The 24,938-nt window shown below is 42.0% G+C and overlaps 1 protein-coding gene across 1 annotated transcript in view; it reads right to left on the bottom strand.

Moving 5' to 3' along the window:
- Positions 1–3,326: 3,326 nt before the first annotated feature.
- Positions 3,327–24,938, bottom strand: part of LOC115114168 (high affinity nerve growth factor receptor-like) — a 40,081-nt gene continuing 18,469 nt past the window's right edge. Inside the window, exons 8-18 of the mRNA XM_029642206.2 lie at positions 24,541–24,679; positions 15,864–16,196; positions 15,647–15,667; positions 15,333–15,391; positions 15,121–15,223; positions 14,064–14,216; positions 13,776–13,906; positions 13,488–13,660; positions 10,217–10,466; positions 9,812–9,970; positions 3,327–7,433 (exon numbers count right to left, since the gene is read on the bottom strand). Coding sequence (XP_029498066.2) covers positions 7,248–7,433; positions 9,812–9,970; positions 10,217–10,466; positions 13,488–13,660; positions 13,776–13,906; positions 14,064–14,216; positions 15,121–15,223; positions 15,333–15,391; positions 15,647–15,667; positions 15,864–16,196; positions 24,541–24,679 — 1,707 coding nt within the window. The 3' untranslated portion in view covers positions 3,327–7,247. The remainder of the gene's footprint in view (positions 7,434–9,811; positions 9,971–10,216; positions 10,467–13,487; positions 13,661–13,775; positions 13,907–14,063; positions 14,217–15,120; positions 15,224–15,332; positions 15,392–15,646; positions 15,668–15,863; positions 16,197–24,540; positions 24,680–24,938) is intronic.

Raw genomic sequence — 24,938 nt, 5'->3', positions numbered from 1 at the left:
GGACTGGTGCACTTCACAAAATAGATGGCATCATTTACATTTACATTTACATTTAAGTCATTTAGCAGACGCTCTTATCCAGAGCGACTTACAAATCATGAGGGTTGAAAATTGTAGACGTATTGAAGAAACATCTCAAGACATCAGTCAGGAAGTTAAAGCTCCGTCACAAATGTGTCTTCAAATGAACAATGACCCCAAGCATACTTCCAAAGTTGTGGAAAAATGGCTTAAGGACAACAGAGTCAAGGTATTGGAATGGCCATCACAAAGCCCTGACCTCAATCCTATAGAAAATCTGTGGGCAGAACTGAAAAAGCGTGTGCGAGCAAGGAGGCCTACAAACCTGACTCAGTTACACCAGCTCTGTCAGAAGGAATGGGACAAAATTCACCCAACTTATTGTGGGAAGCTTGTGGAAGGCTACCTGAAGTGTTTGACCCAAGTTAAACAATTTAAAGGCAATGCTACCAAATACTAATTGAGTGCATGTAAACTTCTGGCTCACTGGGAATGTGATGAAAGTAATAAAAGCTGAAATAAATCATTATCTCTACTATTATTCTGACATTTCACATTCTTAAAATAAAGTGGTGATCCTGACTGACCTAAGACAGGGAATTTTTACTAGGATTAAATGTCAGGAATTGTGACAAACTGAGTTTAAATGTATTTGGCTAAGGTGTATGTAAACTTGCACATTGGGAAGATGTTGCAGAGACATCAAAATAGAATATGAATGCCTGGCCGACATATACATTCTGCAGTTCTACATAGTTTATGTAGTCTAAAAACATCTGTGAGATGCCAATTAGCAAACAATGTCTAAACTGCATCTCCCTATTCATAGCGTGTACATCCATTGGCCAGAGGTTTCTCTGCTATCTGGGTCTGTTGCCTTTCTCTCCCAAACATTTTTTCTGTCACACACCGACACATGTACACATGTGTGTGCAAACACACGCACACACAAATGGACTCAAAATGTCATATGTTGTTCTAAGGCATAAAATGCTGAATTTTGCTAGGAATATCATTAGATCAAAGAAAGGCATTGCTATTTCTAAGATGCTGTATACTATATTGATTCATTTCCTGTTACAAATGGAAAGAACAACTAGCCAACATTGTGACACCCAACCCCATCAGTGGAGTCTGCCTAGAGGAGGACGGCGCATAATAATGGCTGAAACGGAGCGAATGGAATGACATCAACCGCATGTAAACTATGTATTTGATACCATTCCACTGATTCCACTCCAGCCATTACCACGAGCCCGTCCTCCCCAATTAAGGTGCCACCAACCTCCTGTGAACCTTATACTGTGTGACAACCAACCCTGCGATGGGGCTGGTTGTCACTAGTGGACAGAGTGTGTTTGATGGCTTATTACTCCATGTTGGAATAAGACATACTAATAGGATCCCTATTTCAACCCAAGACCTTGGTCTTTCTATTCATGGTGAAGGAGTCTTGTTATATATACACACCAGAGTAAAACGTGTGACAACCAACCTCAGTCTCCCCTAAAGGCTTTGGGTGGTTATGAGGGAATAGAAAGTGATATGGTGATCAGTGAGGGAAATGGACTGTGTTGCAGGTCGAGCAGAGTGTACAGGCAGTGTAGGCACACACACAAAAACACACACGCGCACATACACACATAGACACACCTCATTTTACTCCAACGAGTGCCCTATTGTTTGAAAACCATTTTTTGTTTCCAGGGGTTAGTTTATTGAACACAGATAGACCTATATATTTGCCCTTTTCATCATTATACTACTCAGTTTTCCACTATTGATTTTGGTATGGTGCTTTCATCGTCTTACGACTTGTTTCTTGGAAGTGGGTTGTGTCCTGCGTGTGGCCGACCATATCGACCATAACTGTATCTGAATTGATATATTGTAGTGCTGAATATATCTGCAGTTGGTGCATATAACCTATTGTCCTTTTACGTTTTTGAATATTTGAATGCTCAACTACATTTCTAAACATTCTGTCATGCTTTTGTCATTGAAATCTACTTTCGATTTTTAACTGGATTATCGCTGGGGAAAAAAGTGATGACCTATTAGTTCAAATGCGTCTGTTTGTTTACGGCGATCCCTTTCATGAAGCTACAATGATGATTTCTCAAAGTGTGTTCATATTGAATGACATGTTACAGTAAGTAAAATAGGAAGCTATGCAAAGATTTGGTTGGATGACACAACAAACTACACACCAATGAACTTCCAGTGACTCCTGAAGAGTGCTAGGTTTTAGGAAAGAGGGAAGAAGCGGTTTGAATGAATGTCTGTGCCCATAAACCTTTATTTTAATTTAGCATATGTGCTGTGTTTTGTGTGGAGAACTTAATATTGTTCCTGGGGGAAAAAACAGAAGAAAAAAACATTTCCTTGTTACTAAAATTGTATCAATGCTGCCTTATTAGAGTGTATTCGTCACCGGAATCATTTCTCTAATAAAAATGACTTACCACATATTTGACAGCATTAATGTGTTTGTCTGTCAACTGTGTATAACAACTGTATCAGTTGAAATGTTGGGTCACATAGGGGAGTACTGCAGTTATTTTCAAATATACACTAGATGACAACCTTTCACTGAGCAATGATCTACTGTAAAACAACCACTGTTCTACTGCAAGACGGAACAACGTATTGGCGTATGTATGAATGTGAGCAGTAGGGGGCATGATTGTACAAGGATAATTTTTTTGCTTGTGTAGCCAACAAGTATGTTGCGAATCTCTTGTTGCCAAGCTTAGCCCACCTCATCTAAGAGAGTGGAAAATATAATTATTTTTGCCACATTCTACCAAATTGTGGTAACATACAATAAAATGTTGCTTATCTTGTTTTGAGGCAATTTGAGGTTCTTATTTTCGATCTGTCAATGAGGAAGATGCTGAGGTCTTGGTCTGTGCACTTCAGATGGGGAATAGAGGCTCTCTATCACTCCTCTCTAAGGGTCTTAAAAGGGGAGGAGTGTTAATGCGGGAGTTGAGATAGTCGAGGCCAGACTCGCTTGGCTCCAGCCCTGGAAGGAGATGGGCAGTGGAAAGTATATCTCTATAGCGGGGTTGAAGGTATAGTCCCGTCTCTGCCTGTAAGACGTGATAGGCTCATGCTGGACCACTGTTTCCTAACAAGTGTTTGCATTTCCAATACACTAAAGAGAGGGAGAGAGCCAGCGATATAACATTACTCACAACCCATTAGCACTCCTAAGGGAGTGGATGTGGAGAAAAGGGAGGGAGAGAGAAAAAAAAAGTGTCAGGTGAAGAGAGGCTGCTGTAATATATCCAAAGTGTGTTTGTTTGTTTGGGGGGTGATGTAAGGTAATATAAAACTTTATTCTTACAGTAACTGATGTGTGTGGTGAGACTTCCAGTGAGAAAGTACTGCTGTGTGTAATTCAGGTAATTGATTACGGACCTCCACACAATGAAAGATGCTTTTGCAGGCTAAAACGTGTAGGTACAATTAGTCTACATTTGTTCATCCTCAAACATTTAAAAAATATGTACTGTAAGATGGTATACAATTGGAAACTGACCTCTTGAACCAGATGGTTGTTTTATTCGTGGGCAGACGATATACAAAGTGCTGGGGTAACAATATTTGAACATGACCATTTTTTAAACATCAATAAAGCAGATTGACATATTTACATTCAAAGGTGTCCCAATTGTTTTACTAGTCTTGTAAAACGCCTGATTTTATTTTCAAGATGAAATGTTAAAAGGAGGAGTAGACCTTGTTGTGGTCTATAGGTTGTATCACGGTCTCTATTTCAACTCCATCTGTCACTCTCCTCCTGAAGGCTCGATCATTGTTATCCATCTGTTACATGTGAAACCATTTCGCATGAATCTCTCTCAACCATCTGGTCCCTTCCTGGATTTCAGCAGCTTGCTTTGATCTTAAAGGCTGATGTTAAATGCTTTGGGGGTCACTATAAGGCATGTTAACATGGCTATTTCCAATGAAAGCTATGTAACTGTACCTGAACCGATGAGCTATAATCTTGCACTGCGTACACATGTTTTTATTTGGAGTATACTCACTGGCCATGGACAGAGAAATCATTCTACGGTATTTAAATGCAAAACATTTAAGAATAGCATGTCAGGAAAAACACCTTCCTGGCCTTTAGTAGAAGTTTCCCCGTTGTTTTTTCAAAAATATTCCTATTTTACAATTAGTCGTCTTTGTTTTGTCCTCTGACAGAAAGGGATTGCATACACAGTAAGAAAGGGATTGCATACACAGTAAGAAAGGGATTGCATACACAGTAAGACATTTTAAACAGAGTAATACATTAGATAAATGATGAATTAAGTCAAAAGAATAACTATACAACTCTACTATATAATGTTTGTAAATATAATATTGTACATTCGGATTTGAATTAGTAGGCGGAGAGATGCAAAACATTGTACTGTATTCCTTTTGCTATAACCAACTGTAGAGAACAATATCGACAGTAGACGACGTCCGGTCAAACTTACCATTGCGCACACACACACACATATACACACACACACATTACTGTATACAGACATTTTCAATCCAGATGATGGTTGGGTTTTGGATTATAAACGAATTGGGTTACCAAATAGGATTAGCTTGATAAGGAGCATCTCTTACTGACCATTTACTTTTAGTTCATATTGCAAAATGCTAATTAATAATCGATATCCCAATACAATGCAAGTGATAGCCATGAAGAACACAGACTTTGTATGCAGTTTCTTTACTATGGTCTGGGCTATGCATATGAAAAATGATAGATCTGACATAACTGCCTAACAATAGAAAGCTTTCTGATTAGTGCAATTGACTTGGCACAATAGGTCTCTCTTGAAATCACTTTCACTCCTGCAGATTATATCACACAGTTTGAAAATGGCTTCTTACTGTTACAATACAGAATGGTTATAATGGTAAAGCTCTTATTATCAAAATTGTAGAAGAATGTTTGAAATTTCACCTATGAAAAGTATGCTCGGGATTGAAAATCACTGAGCCCCTTAAAATTCACTAAAGTAATTCATCTTTTCCATATTCTCAGGCAACAGTAAATCCCGGAAAGTATTCAGACCCCTTGACTTTTTCCACATTTTGTTACGTTACAGCCTTGTTCTAAAATGTATTAAATAAATACAAATTCCCAACAATTTACACACAATACCCCATAATGACGAAGCGAAAACATTTTACTTTTTTATTTTAGCAAATGTATGAAAAATTTAAAAACAGAAATACCTTTTTTTTTTACATAAGTATTCAGACCCTTTGCTATGAGACTCGAAATTGAGCTCAGGTGCATCCTGTTTCCATTGAACATCCTTGAGATGTTTCTACAATTTGGAAAGGCACACACCTGTCTATATAAGGTTGACGATGCATGTCACTGTTGACAATGAATGTCTGAACAAAAACCAAGCCATGAGGTCGAAGGAATTGTCCGTAGAACTCAGAGACAGGATTGTGTCGAGGCACAGATCTGGGGAAGGGTACCAAAACATTTCTACAGCATTGAAGGTCCAAGAACACAGTGGTCTCCATCATTCTTAAATGGAAGAAGTTTAGAACCACCAAGGCTCTTCCTAGAACTGGCCACCCGGCCAACTGAGCAATCAGGGGAGAAGGGCCTTGGTCAGGGAGGTGACCAAGAACCCGATGGTCACTCTGACAGAGCTCAAGAGTTTCTCTGTGGAAATGGGAGAACCTTCCAGAAGGACAACCATCTCTACAGCACTCCACCAATCAGGCCTTTATGGTAGAGTGGCCAGACGGAAGCCACTCCTCAGTAAAAGGAACATGACAGCCCGTTTGGAGTTTGCCAAAAGGCACCTAAAGACTCTCAGACCATAAGAAACCAGATTCTCTGGTCTGATGAAACCAAGATTGAACTCTTTGGCCTGAATGCCAAGCGTCACAACTGGTGGAAACCTGGCACCATCCCTACGGCGAAGCATGGTGGTGGCAGCATTCTGCTATGGGGATGTTTTGCAGAGGCAGGGACTGGGAAACTTGTCAGGATTGAGGCAAAGATGAATGGAGCAACGTACAATGGGATCCTTAATGAAAACCTGCTCCGGAGTGCTCTGGACCTCAGACTGAGGCGAAGGTTCACCTTCCAACAGGACAACGACCCTAAGCACACAGCCAAGACAACGCAGGAGTGACTTTGGGACGAGTCTCTGAATGTCCTTGAGAGCCCGGACTTGAACCCAATCGAACATCACTGGAGAGACCTGAAAATAGCTGTGCAGCGATGCTCCCCATCCAACCTGACAGATCTTGAGAGGATATGCAGAGAAGAATGGGAGAAACTCCCCAAATATGCTTGTAGCATCACACCCAAGAAGACTCAATGCTGTAATAGATGCCAAAGGTGCTTCAACAAAGTACAGAGTAAAGAGTCTGAATACTTATGTAAATGTAATATTTCAGTTTTTTATTTGTAATAAATTTGCAAAAAGTTCCCGAAAACCTATTTTTGCTTTGTCATTATGGGGTATTGTGTGTAGACTGAGGGACTATTTAATACATTTTAGAATAAGGCTGTAACGTAACATGTGGAAAAAGTCAAGGGGGCTGAATGCATTCCCAAAGGCACTGTATAGTCTGGATTTCTCCAATCATGCAAAACCGTTCATCAGGACGACACCCCTTCAGCTACACAATAAAACACTCACAGTAAACACAGGTCTTCGCTGGCTCATCTTCTTCCACCCGCTCCCAGCCAGCGGCAAACAGAGTTGGGGCTGGGTCGTCATGAGACGAGGCGAGCTGAAGCAGCATGGACCAGGAAGTAACCCCCATCCCCATAGTCTTCCCATCGCTCCAGGGTAAAGTTTCTCTGAGGTACAGATCTGGGATCAGCTTCCCCTCCCCCAATCCTATCTGTAACCATTAGTGGCCAAAAAAATACCCAATATCAGCGTCTAGAAGCAACTTCACCTTACTCCCTTCCCAACCCAATGGTCCCTATCAGAACAGATCCTAGCAAAGTCCAACCTGACCAAATATCCAATCAGAGGGGGTGTCGGTGTGGTTAAGATCCATAGACGTAAATGACAGCAATGCTTAGGTTCAGGATTGCCATAGCACAGTCCTTTACCTGACTTCCACCCCTTCCCAATACCCGTCATTCCTGACCGTAAGTTCCCCTACTTCCCCTTGCCTGGACACTGCCCCAGCCTCAGCCACAGAACTCCTAGCCTCTACCCCAGGATGTCCAGATAGATAGGGGGGCTCTTAACCAGGGCCAGGAGGCGGCTGTGGATGTCCTTGATGACCAGTCTCTGCTGGGGCTCCCTCTGCCAGCAGCCCTGCATCAGGCCGTGTACCTCCTTGGGGCAAGTGCGTGGTCTCTCCAGCTCCCGGCCCTGTGTAATGCACTCGATAGCCTGTGGGGGAGCAAATAGAGGCATAGGGAGGGGGGTTAGAATTAGGTCTGCTAGCTCCAGTAACTCTAGGTTTTTGCTATGCCTCTTTATCTGGGGCTATTACCTCAGGGTTTGAATGTTTTCATGATCGTCACTTTTCATTAATTTGACCAGACAAGCTCAAGCTACCCTAGAGAGCTTAAGGTGAAGACACTTAGATAAGAACAATAAGTGGAGTTGTCAAGATGAGTCGACAACTTCTGTACAATTCTGGAGAACATTATGTGAGAACCAAAGATGTTGTCTCTAATAAACTGGTGATCTTGCAAAACAATGGAACAGTATTCATCAGAAATGGTCAAATTCACACATTCTCACACTTGGCATGGCTCGATGCATTTATCACTGTCAAGGACTGAATTCCGCTATGTCGATACACATTCAAGGACTGCCCTTGGCCACACATCACATAAAGAGCCAGCGACTTAACCCTTTTAAAGAGTTCAATATCCCTGACCTAATCCAATGAACTGAAGAGACCTGTCAGCACGGAACCTCATCATACTATAATACCCAACTAGCACATTTGGTTCCTTGGAAGTTGTGGGAATGTGCGTTTTTGGGTTCCCATTGTTTCTGGGAACGAAGCCATACATTTCCTGACCAGTAACGCGGAATGTATTTCAAACGTTCTGAGATTTGAAGTGATAATTTTTTTGGGAACGTTCATTTTTAGGTTCTGAGAACATTATACTATAGTTCCCTGAAAGTTTCCTCTGAGGTTTTATTAACGTTCTGATAACGGAAATGCTAGGTTATTTGAAGGTAATTAGATAACGTTCCGAGGTCCAATAAGACTGCTAGCTTAGAATCATTGTTTTGAACTCCAAGCACAGATAGGACACATGGAAATGAATTTGCTTAGGCATTAATCATGTAAACATATTAATTTTTATTGTGGCACAGCGTCAGTGAGATTCAAACCTATGATCTTCTGTTCTTCAGCCATGGAATAAGTCCACTGCACTACCAGGATGGAGCTTGCATGCCATGTTTTTTTACTTATACTAAGCTATTAATTTTTGTAATTTTAGTCTATCTTTTAGGAAACGTTCCGTTAAAGTAATGAAACACCAAGAAAATAACATTTTTTGTCAAGTTTCTTAAATGTGCAGAGAATGTTTCAAAGCAACTATCCCGCACCATTCCCAGAAAGTTGTGGGAAGGTTGTATGCATAATAACCATAGGACAACCACACTCTCACCGAGCTCTAAGAAACATAAGGTTCTCAGAACCTTATGTGAACAAAAATGTATAGTGACTTTCCAAGATGGCCGCCTGTCTCCTTATCTCAGACCTACAGTAGATGGAGTGTTTGGGATGATTTATCCCTGCCTTCCCTAATTAGACGACATGATAATTACACACGTCCATCATTGGCCGGGAAGGATTAAGTTAACAAGGTTAAACGTCATTGGCCCTGGGCAAAGATGAGAGCCAATGAGATTAGAATTGAGTGGAAGGGAAAAGTGATCTACCCTCCACTTGAAAGGAAGAGGGTTCTAGTCCATAATGGTGCAGTTGCGGTCAGGACAGAGTCCACTTCTTGGGTTGCAACCGAAAAGGGTTGGACTGGGTCCACCATGATTACTATGAAGTCATTGATTGACTGTATAGCAGACGGGAAATCCTAGTGCTCTAGTCTCCCTCTATGATCAACCACCCTCTATCCACTGGCTGAATGATGATGTGGTACAGTATTTACACATTGCCTGGACACTGTTCCATTACTGAACACAACTAGACAGCAGAGTTATATCTACTTAATTATTACTATGAATTTAGAAGGTTTTTATCACCAATACAAAGATGCCACGAGAAAAAGGTAGGTGCTTATATTTGTCCTATTTCACGTGTGAATTGGAAATGTGTTTTTGCATATCCCACTCTCCCTGAGACACCATCAGAGAATAGGGTCACAGCCAGGATCTGCCACTATGAACAACACCTGGAGAAATGAGCGTTGCTCAGCGGCATATCAACAGATTCTTCACGTTGTCAGCTCAGGGATTCAAATGAGCACTCTTTCAGGAAATGGGGGATACCTAGTCAGTTGTACAAATGAATGCATCTTCCGCATTTAACCCAACCCCTCTGAATCAGAGAGGTGCGGGGGGCTGCCATAATCGACATCCACAGCACCCAGGGAATTGTGGGTTAACTGCCTTGCCCTGTGGCAGAACAACATATTTTTACCTTGTCAGCTCAGGGATTTAATCCAGCAACCTTTTGGTTACTGGCCCAACACTCTAACCGCTAGGCTACCTGGCCCAATGCTCTAACCACTAGGCAATCTGCCAACCCCATGTTGCTTCCTACCCAGTGCCCAGTTCCTTACCTCGCTGTTGGAGAGCTGGTACCAGGGCTGTTTCCCATAGGTGAAGATCTCCCAGAGGACCACTCCAAAGCTCCAGATATCACTCTCCGTGGTGAACTTCCTGTACATGATGCTTTCCGGGGGCATCCAGCGAATAGGAAGCATCGTACGCCCACCCACCTGACAGGAGTGAGGTCAATGGTCATTCAATTGTACATTTATAGAATTCTAATTAATATGACAATGATTATGATCCTCAGATGTACCATGCTACTTCATATGGGATAAGCCTATACATTGAAAATATCAATATGTATTTTTTGTACATAGAGTTGGATATACTATTTTGTGAAATGTTACATGACAATGAAATGTTACATGACAAATCCCCACCCTAAAAAAGTATTTCACTACTTCCACCTTTACCCTGTAGTAGTCTGTGCTGTAGATGTCCCGGGACATGCCAAAGTCTCCTATCTTGACCATCAGACCCTCTCCCATATCTCCCACCAGGCAGTTTCGTGTGGCCAGGTCCCGGTGCACAAAGTGAAGGGAGGCCAGGTAGACCATGCCTGAGGCGATCTGGGCGGCGATGTTCAGCATCTGGGGAAGAGTGAGCTGGCCCAGCGGGGGCATCTTCACCTCCTCCAGGATATGGGCGTCTGGACCGTGCGCCCTGGTGGACAGGAGGAGGACAGGTCACGACCTTTAGAGTTTTACAGGCTTTTGGGTGAACGGCATGAGACATACTTTGGCTGACTTCAATAATGACCCTTATTCACAGAGTCACAGAGCAGTGTTAATATAGGATCATAAAGCCTTTTTGATCATAATGAATATATGGACCTGGAGACCTGATCCTGGATCAGTGCTCCTACTCTGAGACACTTTGTGATATGGGCCCAGTTCGACCAGATAAATTTAAGCTTCGGATTGGTCCTTCGACGCATGAACTTTTGAACCAACCTAGCGATGCAATATCAACATATAGTAACCAGATGGATGATTACTGCATGCAATCTGCAGATGGAACATGTTGGACATACAGTGGGGAGAACAAGTATTTGATACACTGCCGATTTTGCAGGTTTTCCTACTTACAAAGCATGTAGAGGTCTGTCATTTTTATCATAGGTACACTTCAACTGTGAGAGACGGAATCTAAAACAAAAATCCAGAAAATCACATTGTATGATTTTTAAGTAATTAATTTGCATTTTATTGCATGACATAATAATTGGTCACCTAGCAACCAGTAAGAATTCTGGCTCTCGCAGATCTGTTAGTTTTTATTTAAGAAGCCCTCCTGTTCTCCACCCATTACCTGTATTAACTGCACCTATTTGAACTCGTTACCTGTATAAAAGACACCTGTCCACACACTCAATCAAACAGACTCCAACCTCTCCACAATGGCCAAGACCAGCGAGCTGTGTAAGGACATCAGGGATAAAATTGTAGACGTACACAAGGCTAGGATGGGCTACAGGACAATAGGCAAGCAGCTTGGTGAGAAGGAAACAACTGTTGGCGCAATTATTAGAAAAAGAAAGAAGTTCAAGATGACGGTCAATCACCCTCGGTCTGGGGCTCCATGCAAGATCTCACCTCATGGGGCATCAATGAGGAAGGTGAGGGATCAGCCCAGAACTACACAGCAGGACCTGGTCAATGACCTGAAGAGAGCTGGGACCACAGTCTCAAAGAAAACCATTAGTAACACACTACGCCGTCATGGATTAAAATCCTGCAGCGCAATCAAGGTCCCCCTGCTCAAGCCAGCACATGTCCAGGCCTGTCTGAAGTTTGCCAATGACCATCTGGATGATCCAGAGGAGCAATGAGAGAAGGTCATGTGGTCTGATGAGACAAAAATAGAGCTTTTTGGTTTAAACTCCATTCGCCGTGTTTGGAGGAAGAAGAAGGATGAGTACAACCCCAAGAACACCATCCCAACCGTGAAGCATGGAGGTGGAAACATCATTCTTTGGGGATGGTTTTCTGCAAAGGGGACAGGACGACTGCACCGTATTGAGGGAAGGATGGATGGGGCCATGTATCACGAGATCTTGACCAACAACCTCCTTCCCTCAGTAAGAGCATTGAAGATGGGTCGTGGCTGGGTCTTCCAGCATGACAACGACCTGAAACACACAGCCAGGGCAACTAAGGAGTGTCTCCGCAAGAAGCATGTCAAGGTCCTGGAGTGGCCTAGCCAGTCTCCAGACCTGAACCCAATAGAACATCTTTGGAGGGAGCTGAAAGTCTGTATTGCCCAGCGACAGCCTCGAAACCTGAAGGATCTGGAGAAGGTCTGTATGGAGGAGTGGGCCAAAATCCCTGCTGCAGTGTGAGCAAGAACTACAGGAAAAGTATGATCTCTGTAATTGCAAACAAAGGTTTATGTACCAAATATTAAGTTCTGCTTTTCTGATTTATCAAATACTTATGTCATGCAATAAAATGCAAATTAATTACTTAAAAATCATACAATGTGATTTTCTGGATTTTTGTTTTAGATTCCGTCTCTCACAGTTGAAGTGTACCTATGATAAAAATGACAGACCTCTACATGCTTTGTAAGTAGGAAAACCTGCAAAATCGGCAGTGTATCAAATAATTGTTCTCCCCACTGTATATGAGATCCTTTACGTGTAATAGAGGCCGTCAGCTAGAGACCAAGCCATAACAAAACAACTTAACAAGATGGTTAATAGGAAACATAAGGCTTGTTATACGCCTTGCATTCATTTGGAATAATTTGATTAGCCTTATTCTAGCTGTATTCTTCAAACGTTCCACAGTTTCTCTCAATATCACATCCACCCCACCCACTCTGACTTGTAGCTCACTCCCAATAAGCTCCTTGATGTGTCCATCAATCCTAATAGAAATGTGTCACATGCAGGAAGTTATCTATTCTTTCACTATTAGTTTAACAGGCAGGTGGTAGGGTAGACGAGCAGCTGCCTCATAGGCCAAGAGACACACATCCATTCTGTCTGCTTGGAAATGTGATTTCCATCTATCCATGAATATGGATAGTGTGGGCTGTGTCTGTGTGCGCATCGAGTCTCCATTCCCAGTCTGGCCCCACTGGACACCTGGCAGTGGCAGACATACACTGTCTATGTCTGTTCCAATGGTGTCTCAGAGTACGTCCCAGGTGCAGCATGAGCGGTCATCTACAGTATCAACATGATGCTCTATCTGAGTGCTCAGTGAACATCTCTCCCACATCCATGTCGGCGCAGACTTGCCTTTAGAACTTCAGTGTCGACAGGCTACGATAGGTTCTGCGGTCGACGTGGACATCGTCAATTATATGGTATCCAAAATGCATCTAAGATCACATATTCGGTCGTGCCAGATCACAGAAATGATTTGGCACTCCCACAACTAAGTGTCCTTAACCACTGCAACACACTATTGGTCCATGTGGTCCACCCCAAGTGGGTTGTTGTCTTGGGAACACAACACTGCAGAGCGGTGAGTTGTATTTGTGTGGCTCGTCAAGATAAATTAAGTGGCTTTGCTGAAGAGCAGTGGACACAACTACGCAGTGATGTCAGAACAAAACCCTCAGCTTCTAAATAGTTACCATGCTGAAGCTAAGGAATAAAGGCTAACAGGGGAAGGTAGGCATGGAGGATATCCCTGTGTGGTTTAAGTATGTGGTTCTGTTTCTTTTCTATACCTGAGGAAGCGGTTGAGGTCTCCATGTCTCATGTATTCAAACACCATCGCCAGTGGCTCTCCGTCTGTACACACTCCATAGAAGCGAACGATGTTCTGGTGCTGGAGGACTGTGAGCAGCTCAGCCTCTCTCTGGAAGTCCTGCCGGGTCGACTCGTTGGCATCCTTCAGAGTCTGACCACAGAGAAACACAGTCATGGGAGGATATGGCATCGTCATCTTTAGGAGGTCTAAACTTAATGTAATGCACCTCTGAAATTGTGGAAATGGATGGCCGTCTCATGCATACCTTGATGGCCACCAGCATTTTGTCACTGTCCGGACTGAGATTGGCACACTCTGCCAGGTAGACTTTGCCAAACGCCCCCTCACCCAGTTCCCACTTCAGAACTATGTCCTGTCTTTTGATGTGCTGCACACCTGTACACACAGAGAAAGGCTTTCAACATTGGGCCTTGTAAAACAGTGTAGGATGATCAACTTTATCTATGGGAAAACATGGTAGACAGCATATTAAATGCAATCATAATGAAGTTAGCACACATCCACTCCCTAGTTGTATTCCGATTACACTCACACATGTCTTTGTCTTTGAAAATGCCACAGAAGTACTGGGGGTTCTCCACAAAGCTGGACATCCCAGAGTCATCAGAGGAAGGAGGGCTGGCCCCTAAGTTCATGAAACGCAGTGAAACAGCAAGATCATCCTCTGTTCCCAAGACAGATGAACCTAGAGAGAGAGAGAGAGAGAGAGAGAGAGAGAGAGAGAGAGAGAGAGAGAGACGTGAATGTGGTACAACCATTTATTTTTCAGCAATTTATGGATGCATTGTTCAGCAACAAAGAAAATGTTGGAAAATGGACATCAGAACAGTAAGCAACTACTGTATTTTCTGCAGACAGTATTAACAATTGCAAAACCCACTCAATGAGAAAACCACAGAACCCCCAGAGCCCCTGATAGAAAATGGTGGATGGCAGCAAGCGAGGGGAAACGAGTTGGCCATTTGGGGGGCCCACTTAGGCAATCAGGTCCACTTAGGCACTTTCTGGGGGGGTCCGAGAGGACCTATCATGCCTAGCTGGCCTCCATCAGTCTTCTTTAATGGCCAACGCTGCAGCTAGGGGCTCCTGACACCGTTCACTGCTGTAATTAAGGCACTCTAACCGAGCTGTTGGGCTGACAGTGTGCAAAGTTACAGCCTGGAGGAAACCCTATATTGCCTGGCCTCATGTGAATCACTTTCAGAGAGGAATACAATGCTTGCTGCGGAACTATTGGCCATTCCAAAGTGATAATGAAAAAAATGAGTTGGCATTGTCGCTGGCTTTTGCTTGTTTCAGTTTGGAATGGATATGCGTTTTCAGATGGGGTTCTCCTGGGGTTGTCTCTTATTGAATGCTCCAGACAGGGACATGCCAGAATTTAGTCTCAACCCTTCACTTTCTAACAATTGAGGGGTTTTGAGAACAGCAAACCCATCTCAGGTTGTTTCATAGCTGTCTTCTATGAAAACCAAGGTAACGTGTTGCTTACTATTACCCCTGTGAGCATAGGAGATTATACTTTGTGCAAAATAACAGACACGGCTGTGGTATTTGAAACACAGCGCATAATAGAGTGTGTCACTTACGGTGAATACCAAACTTGGACTGCTGGCCACACTTGTTGATGACCAGTACCATAATGAGGAGGAAGGTGCAAGCAAACACAGCCAGACCCACTGCCACCGACACCTGCACATAAACATAATTAGCATCAACATAGCATAACATTTTGCTAAAACATTAGCTTTCCATAGTGTATGTTATAACCATGTTTCAGACCCATTGAATGGTGTCTCACCCCAAACACTCTGCTTTCCAGGTTCTCAGTGACATCCTCGTTAGATTTGTTGGTGGGAACTGGAGGGAGCAGAAAGGGAATCATTAATGATGGATCGTTGCTCACAAATCGCCATGATAACCACACATAAAGTATGCAAGACACTGACACACAGTGTATTAAAAGACAAGTGGAGTATATGAAAGCAAAATCCTGGGTAATTTACACTCTACTACTCGTGATAACTATTTTTTGTTCTCGTTAGGTACAGTTTAGGAAGTGATCTGTTTCCACCAGGTAATAATCGCTGTCAAAATAACATTCAAGAGGCTTACGTGGATCACTTTCTTCAAGGACTGGCATGAAGAAAAAGAGGAGAGGATGACAAATTTAGACTAAGTACACAGTACATACTGTACACGCAAGCACATGAGACTGTATCTAATATAACACAAGTTGGTGAATAGTGAGGGTCAGTAATCATAGAGATCCTATTAAATGAACCTTTAATTTAATTGAATGAACCTTTAACCTTTCATTTCAGACAATCACCTGGGATGATGCCCTCAGGATCAAAGGGGTCAAAGGGGTTGTCCATGAACATCCCCGTGGCCGTAGCTTGGTCCACGCCCAGTCTGTTCCCCACGATGATGGTGTAGAGGCCGTTGTTCAGGTGGGTGGGCTTGTTGAGAAATAGACAACCGTGCTTCACAGAGCCGTCGTCCGAGTCGGGAATGAACTGTGTGTAAGTGTAGAGGCCCTCGGTCAGGTTGGAGCCGTTGAAAAGCCAGCGGATGGATGGCTCAGGGTTCCCGTCCACCTTAAAGGGGAAACACCAGTGGTGCTGTTGCTCGGCGTTGTGCAGGAATATGATTTTGGCTGGAACTGGATGGAAGACATGAGATGTGGTCCGTTAGGTTGTGTGAATGGGTAAGGAGACAAGGTGAAACAAAGGCTATTTCTTCATTCAGAACCTCAAAAATGTTTACAATAAATGTGTGTAAATTATTGAACATGATATTAGAATGAGATCACGTTTAGCTGAAATAATTATACACAAAGCTATAACCCTAGTTATCTACACATAAATTATTTATTTGTGCTGAATTTTCAGTTTACCACATCCAACCTGTTTCAGACAAAGTTATTGGTTGGTCAATAGAAGGTACAGCCTCATCCAAGTGACCTATAGGTTCCTCCTATGCGTTTCCATGAATCGATGTTCTCCATCTACACTGTCAACCTGTTGACCTGGTATGAATAATGAATCCAGGTTTTGTTAGGGCCCCTAACCACAAGAGCTACCTGGAAGCACGGAGCCGACAAGAAGCTACAGGAAATGGCTTCTTTAGATCGAAGACTATGCTAATGCAGAGAGACCCCTCACTCTGACAATTTACACCGACCATTCCACTGCTTTTAACCTATGACCCTACTGCAGAAAATGCTGTGCTAAGGGGATACCGAGGCATTTGTCTCTTTCCTCTAGATTGTCTCTGAAAAGGGATGCTAAAGACAGTCATGGATGGGCAAACATTTGCACACTCAGCACAATTACCACAACCCATCAGGTATGATTTAATGTCCATTTCTTTATTGTTGGTTAGAAAAGAGCACAATATGAGTTTTGTTGAACTCTGTCTGAAATGAAAGACTAAATTATAGTTAACCATTCAACGTTTTCTTCGTGGATTACATTTATTTGATTGATTCTTGCTATCGATTTTTAGGGTGTAGTCTATATTTTCATTTTGAAAAACCTTTTCCCAAGCAAGTTAATTTGATATATATTACTGAAAGGATGCTGCCTCTGCAGCACCAATCGCTTGAATCCCAGGAAGTGGTCAGACCAGCCACTCAGCAGAGCAGAGCCCTGGCTGTAAACACCCTGCTGATCGGGGAGCTAATTAAGGGTAATTAAAGGCTAGCGGTTAATGAGTGTCCATCCACCAGGGGGACTGATGTTGATAGATTAGCCGCGCTAACGCACTTACAGGCTGCCAATCACTCCGGACCAATACTGTGTTCCGGAGTAGGAGGGAGAAGTCCATTAGCCGGGGCTCTTATCGAATCTTACCACGCTTATCAACCCATTTTCCTCCCTACATTCATTAACTGTCCCTCGATGCTCATGCACTTGGCTGCAACTCTTTTTGGGCTTTATTTTCCAATGAGTGTCACTGAGTTGGTGAAATGATATTGTTTGGCCAATATTTTCTGTAATGTATTGCTAATGCATTGACGCACTCTCTTCTGTGGGACCACAGTTTGCTGCAATTCAGATATTTTTCAGTAGAAAAGCTGGGCTAAGGCAAAACCACAGTCTCTGACAGTATAATGTATCTTCTATAATCAGATGTCTGTTTTGTTCTGTCATCTGTTTGAGGTCTTTGTCCATGTATGGTTGATACATGAGAAAAATGGGACAATAAAAATAATGCATCACTAATGTAACGTTACAGTGATGTATAACTAATGCAGTGGCTATCCATCATTCAGGGAAGGTGGGGCAGAGTCACCAGTTTTGAGCCCCACCTGTTTAACAAAGAAATATATACATATGCAGTACCAGTCAAAAGTTTGGACACACCTACTCATTCAAGGGTTTTTCTTTATTTTTACTATTTTCTACATTGTAGAATAATAGTCAACACTATGAAATAACACATATGGAATCATGTAATGACCAAAAAAGTGTTAAACATATATGCAAAATATATTTGAGATTTGAGATTCTTCAAAGTAGCCACCCTTTGCTTGGATGACAGCTTTGCACACTCTTGGCATTCTCTCAACCAGCTTCACCTGGAATGCTTTCCCAACAGTCTTGAAGGAATTCCCATATATGCTGAGCACTTGTTGGCTGCTTTTCCTTCACTCTGCGGTCCAACTCATCCCAAACCATCTCAATTGGGTTGAGGTCAGGTGATTGTGGAGGCCAGGTCATCTGATGCAGAACTCCATCCCTCTTCTTGGTCAAATTGCCCTTACACAGCCTGGAGGTGTGTTGGATCATTGTCCTGTTGAAAAACAAGTAAAAGTCTCACTAAGCCCAAACCAGATGGGAAGGTGTATCAATGCAGAATGGTGTGGTAGCCATGCTGGTTAAGTATTCCTTAAATTCTAAGTAAATCAAAGACAGTGTCACCAGCAAAGCACCCCTACACCATTACACCTCCTCATCAAACGCTTAATGGTAGGAACCACACACGAGGAGATCATCTTTTCAACTACTCTGCATCTCACAAAGACACGGAGGTTGGAACCAGAAATCTCAAATTTGGACAGATTTCCACCAGTCTATTGTCCATTGCTCGTGTTTCTTGGCCAATGCAAGTCTCTTCTTCTTATTGGTGTCCTTTAGTAGTGGTTGCTTTGCAGCAATTCGACCATGAAGGCCTGATTCACACAGTCTCCTATGAACAGTTGATGTTGAGATGTGTCTGTTACTTGAGCTCTGTGAAGCATTTATTTGGTCTGCAATTTCTGAGGTTGGTAACTAATGAAATTATCATCTGCAGCAGAGGTAACTCTGGGTCTTCCTTTCCTTTGGCGGTCCTCATGAGAGCCAGTTTCATCATTGCGCTTGATGGGTTTTGCGACTGCCCTTGAAGAAACTTTAAACGTTTTTGAAATGTTCCGTATTGACTGACCTACATGTCTTAAAGTAATGATGGACTGTTGTTTCTCTTTGCTTATTTGAGCTGTTCTTGCCATAATACGGACTTGGTCTTTTAGCAAATAGGGGTATCTTCTATATACCACCCCTACCTTGCCACAACACAACTGATTTGCTCAAACGCATTAAGAAGGAAAGAAATTTCACAAATGAACCTTTAACAAGGCACACCTGTTCATTGAAAGGAATTCCAGGTGATTACCTCATGAAGCTGGTTGAGAAAATGATAAGGGTGTGCAAAGCTGTCATCAAGGCAAAGGGTGGCTACTTTGAATAATCTCAAATATAAAATATATTTGGATTTGTTTAACAATTTCTTGGTTACTACATGATTCCATGTGTTTTATCATACTTAAGATGTCTATTATTATACAATGTAGAAAATAGTAAAAATAAAGAAAAACTCTGGAATGAGTAGGTGTGTTCCAAACTTTTGACTGGTACTGTATATATATATGTACAGTTGAAGTCAGAAGTTTACATACACCTTAGTCAAATACATTTAAACTCAGTTTTTCACAATTCCTGACATTTAATCCAAGTAAAAATTTCCTGTGTGAAATGTCAGAATAATATTAGAGAGAATGATTTATTTCATATTTTATTTCTTTCATCACATTCCCAGTGGGTCAGAAGTTTATATACACTCAATTAGTATTTGGTAGCATTGCCTTTAAATTGTTTTACTTAAGTCAAACGTTTCGGGTAGCCTTCCACAAGCTTCCCACTCTGACAATAAGTTGGGTGAATTTTGGCCCATTCCTCCCGACATAGCTGGTGTAACTGAGTCAGGTTTGTAAGCCTCCTTGCTCGCACACGCTTTTTCAGTTTTGCCCACAAACTTTCTATAGGATTGAGGTCAGGGCTTTGTGATGGCCACTCCAATACCTTGACTTTGATGTCCTTAAGCCATTTTGTAACAACTTTGGAAGTATGCTTGGGGTCATTGTTCATTTGGAAAATCCATTTACGACCAAGCTTTAACTTCCTGACTGATGTCTTGAGATGTTGCTTCAATATATCCACATAATGTTCCATCCTCATGATGCCATCTATTTTGTGAAGTGCACCCCCACAACATGATGCTGCCACCCCCGTGCTTCACGGTTGGGATGGTGTTCTTCGGCTTGCAAGCATCCCCCTTTTTCCTCCAAACATAACGATGGTCATTATTACCAAACAGTTCTATTTTTGTTTCATCAGATCAGAGGATATTTCTCCAAAAAGTACGATCTTTGTCACCATTTGCAGTTGCAAACTGTAGTCTGGTATTTTTATGGCGGTTTTAGAGCAGTGGCTTCTTCCTTGCTGAGCAGCCTTTCAGGTTATGTCAAGATAGGACTCATTTCACTGTGGATATAGATACTTTTTTACTTGTTTCCTCCTGCATCTTCACAAGGTCTTTTGTTGTTGTTCTGGAATTGATTTGCACTTTTCACACCAAAGTACATTCATCTTTAGGAGACAGAACGCTTCTCCTTCCTGAGCGTTATGATGGCTTCGTGGGCCCATGGTGTTTATACTTGCATACTATTGTTTGTACAGATGAACGTGGTACCTTCAGGCGTTTGGAAATTTCTCCCAAGGATGAACCAGACTTGTGTAGGTCTAAAATGTTTTTTTTTCTGAGGTCTTGGCTGATTTCTTTTGATTTTCCCATGATGTCAAGCAAAGAGGCACAGCGGTTGAAGGTAGGCCTTGAAATACATCCACAGGTCCACCTCCAATTGATTCAAATTATGTCAATTAGCCTATTAGAAGCTTCTAAAGCCATGACATAATTTTCTCGAATTTTCCAAGCTGTTTAAAGGCACAGTCAACTTAGTGTATGTAATATTATCACACACTGGAATTGTGATACAGTGAAGTATAAGTGAAATAATCTGTCTGTCAACAATTGTTGGAAAAATTACTTGTGTCATGCACAAAGTAGATGTCCTAACCGAATTGCCAAAACTATAGTTTGTTAACAAGAAATTTGTGGAGTGGCTGAAAAACAAGTTTTAATGACTCCAACATAAGTGTACGTAAACTTCTGACCTGTATATATATATATATTTCAGTTAACATACACTTATATTGGAGTCATTAAAACTCGTTTTTCACCCACTCCACAAATTTCTTGTCAACAAACTATAGTTTTGGCAAGTCGGTTAGGACATCTACTTTGTGCATGACACATATAATTTTTCCAACAAGGCCCTTCTATATATATATATATATATATATATATATGTATATATATATATAAAGCATTCAGACACCTTTACTTTTTCCACATTTTGTTTTGTTACAGCCTTATTGTAAAATGGATTAAATTCATGTTTTTCCTCATCAATCTACACACAATGCACCATAATGACAAAACCAAAACAGGGTTTTAGAAAAACAGAAATACCTTATTTACATAAGATTTCAGGCCCTTTGCTATGAGTTTAAAAATTTAGCTCATGTGCATCCTGATTCCATTGATCATCCTTGAGATGTTTCTACAACTTGATTGGAGTCCACCTGTGATAAATTCAATTGATTGGACATAATTTTGAAAGGCACACACTTGTCTATATAAGGTCCCACAGTTGACAGTGCATGTCAGAGCAAAAACCAAGCCATGAGGTCAAAGGAATTGTCCTTAGAGGTCCAAGACAGGATTTTGTCGAGGCACAGATCTGGGAAGGAGTACCAAAAACATTTCTACAGCATTGAAGGTCCACAAGGACACAGTGGCATCCATCATTCTTAAATGGAAGAAGTTTGGAACCTCCAAGACACTTCCTAGAGCTGGCCGCCCTGCCAAACTGAGCAATCAGTGGAGAAGGGCCTTGGTCGGGGAGGTGACCAAAAACCTGATGATCACTCTGACATAGCTCCAGAGTTCCTCTGTGGAGATGGGAGAACCTTCCAGAAGGACAACCATCTCTGTAGCACTCCACCAATCAGGCCTTTATGGTAGAGTGGCCATTTGAAAGCCACTCCTCAGTAGAATGCAGGACAGCCCGCTTGGAGTTTGCCAAGAGGCACCAAAAGGACTCTGACCATGAGAAACAAGATTCTCTGGTCTGATGTTACCAAGATTGAACTCTTTGGCTTGAGTTTGAGTTTGAGTTTATTTTATTTTTACAGGGACAGTGCACATTAATCAACGTTTCAGTAAAAGTGCCGGTTTTAGCCAGCCGGCTAATTTTCAACCGCAGTCCCTGGGCAGGTTATTAAAAACAATTACAATATAGACAATAGCAACATAGAACAAGCAAGACATAGCAACATAGGACAAGCAAGACATAGCATACAGACAGAGCAACATAGGACAAGCAAGACGTAGCATACAGACAGAGCAACATAGAACAAAAAGCAGCAAGACAAAATTCATAAAAGCAACAAAGTGTTTCCACACCTCACAAGCTACAGACAATAGACAACATGGAAAGCGGCAACACACAGCTAGGGACCATGTTCACAAATCTGATTGACCTTTAGCCATGTCTTCAAGCATTTTGTGAAAGTGTGATATGTGGTGCAGTTATGTGTGTCTGATGGCAGTGTATTCCAGACATGGGAAGCTCTCACAGAAAATGCAGATTTACTAAAGGTGCTTTTCCTTAGGGGAACTACACAGTCACCTCTCATGGCAGACCTTGTGGATCTGCTGCCATATGTCTGGGTTTTCTGTTTAACAAAAATATTGAGTGGAGGGGGAGCCAGGCCATTAAGGATCTTGAATACAAGACATGCGTCGGTGTATTGCACAAGATATTCCCAACTCAAGAGCTCATGCTTTCTAAGGATGTGACAATGATGATGGCTATTGGGCTTCTTATCAAGCACTTTGAGAGCCTGTTTGTAGACAGACTTGAATTCCAAGCATCACATCTGGAGGAAACTTGGCACCATCCCTACGGTGAAGCATGGTGGTGGCAGCATCATGCTGTGGGGATGTTTTTCAGCAGCAGGGACTGGGAGACTAGTCAGGATCGAGGGAAAGATGAACGGAGCAATGTACAGAAAGCCTGTTCCAGAGCGCTCAGGACTTCAGACTGGGGCAAAGGTTTACCTTCCAACAGGACAACGACCCTAAGCACACAGCCAAGACAATGCCGGAGTGATTTCGGGACAAGTCTCTGAATGTCCTTGAGTGACCCAGCCAGAGCCCAGACTTGAACCCAATCAAACATCTCTGGAGACCTGGAAAAAGCTGTGCAGCGACACTATCCATCCAACCTGACAGAGCTTGAGAAGATCTGCAGAGAAGAATGGGAGAAACTCCCCAAATACAGGGGTGTCACGATTGTAGCTTCACACCCAAGAAGACCTGAGGCTGTAATCGCTGCCAAATGTGCTTCAACAATGTACTGAGTAAAGGGTCTGAATACTTATGTAAATGTGATATTTCAGTCATTTTCTTTTTATAAATGTGCAAAAATGTAAAACCGTTTTTGCTCTGTCATTATGTGGTATTATGGGGAGGCAGGTAGCCTAGTGGTTAGAGCCTTGGGCCAGTATCTGAAAGTTTGCTAGATTGAATCCCTGAGCTGACAGGGTAAGAATCTGTCGTTCTACCTCTGAACAAGGCAGTTAACCCACTGTTCCTAGGCCGTCATTGTAAATATGAATTTGTTCTTAACTGACTTGCCTAGTTAAATATAGGTTAAATAAATAAATAAAATATTGTGTGTAGATTGATGAGTAAAGTCAATTTTAGACTAAGGCTGTAACGTAACAAAATGTGGAAAAAGTAAAGGTGTCTGAATACTTTCAGAATGCACTGTATATATATATGCCCCATTTATGTATCCTACTGTTCTGAGTTGTTGTACAGAGAGAATACTCTAAGAACTACCCATGTTCTGAATTCTGTCGCTGTACATTTCAAAAGTCGAATTTAATCGAATTTATGGATTGCCTCTTATCCGCTCGTCGTTCCCTTATGCCATAGTTTGTACATCTCAATTGTCAGTAGAACCCACATTAGTTTTAAGCAAGTCAGCCAATACAGCTATGGTTTTAAAAAGTCAGTAAATGAGGCTGAATGAATTATTTTGCTGCCAGACAAGGCTCTGCTGATAGCCAGGTGTAGTGGGGTAAGGATTCACTCCATTGCGCTGGAAAGAATATTCTGCTGTTTGGACAGAAGACATTTTGTTGGTACCGTTTGTCACCGTTATAGTGAAAGTAATATATTGTTTACTGTTGTGTAGTGGCTTTGCTGGTATGCTTAATTTTTTTTTTTTTTTAATTGCTCTACCAATGCTAAACCCATGCTAAAATTGTCACTGTACTAATGTATTATTGAGTGACAGCTGATAATAATCATCAAAACGAAAGACCTGTTGCATGTTAAAGCAAAGTGACAAGGTGGCCTTACTTTTTGCCACAATTATTAATACTAAGTATTTCATTCTGGGGGAAAATCTCTGGCTATACACATTGCTGCGAGAGGAAAATTGACACCATTTTTCTGTACCTCTCCTGCTTTCATTGCAGTATGACAGCTCTCACGGAGTCTTTCAGCTTTCAACACCATGACAGCTTTAATAGTTCATTGGCACTTACATTCAATGTCCAACGTCACTTTCTCATCCCCAGGCCCGGCCCGGTTCTCCGCCTCACAGGTCAAGTTGTGCAGGTTGTCTTCTGAGGACATGTTCCACAGCTGCAGCTCCAGCTCCAAAGTGGAGCCCCAGAACCTCTCCTGCTGATGGAACAAGACGCAGAGGACAACAGGGGTTCACAACAATCATGGAGACATCTGAGATGCAAGGAGAGTCTGAAGGGTTATGACAATGTACACAATAAGGAAACCTAAATACACCATCATACTATTTTATTTGTAGTTCTGAATATTTCCTTCAAATGTGACCCTGATCATGTTACTCGAGTTTGTCTTTTAACAGATGTTAGACATATTAAGGGGAACAAAAAGTGCATTGTGCAATATCTCAGAAAAAAAC

The sequence above is a fragment of the Oncorhynchus nerka genome, linkage group LG3 (assembly GCF_034236695.1).
Source record: "Oncorhynchus nerka isolate Pitt River linkage group LG3, Oner_Uvic_2.0, whole genome shotgun sequence".
Lineage (NCBI taxonomy): Eukaryota > Metazoa > Chordata > Actinopteri > Salmoniformes > Salmonidae > Oncorhynchus > Oncorhynchus nerka.
Note: the sequence above shows the minus strand (reverse complement) of the source record. Positions and strands in the feature narration are given on the sequence as shown.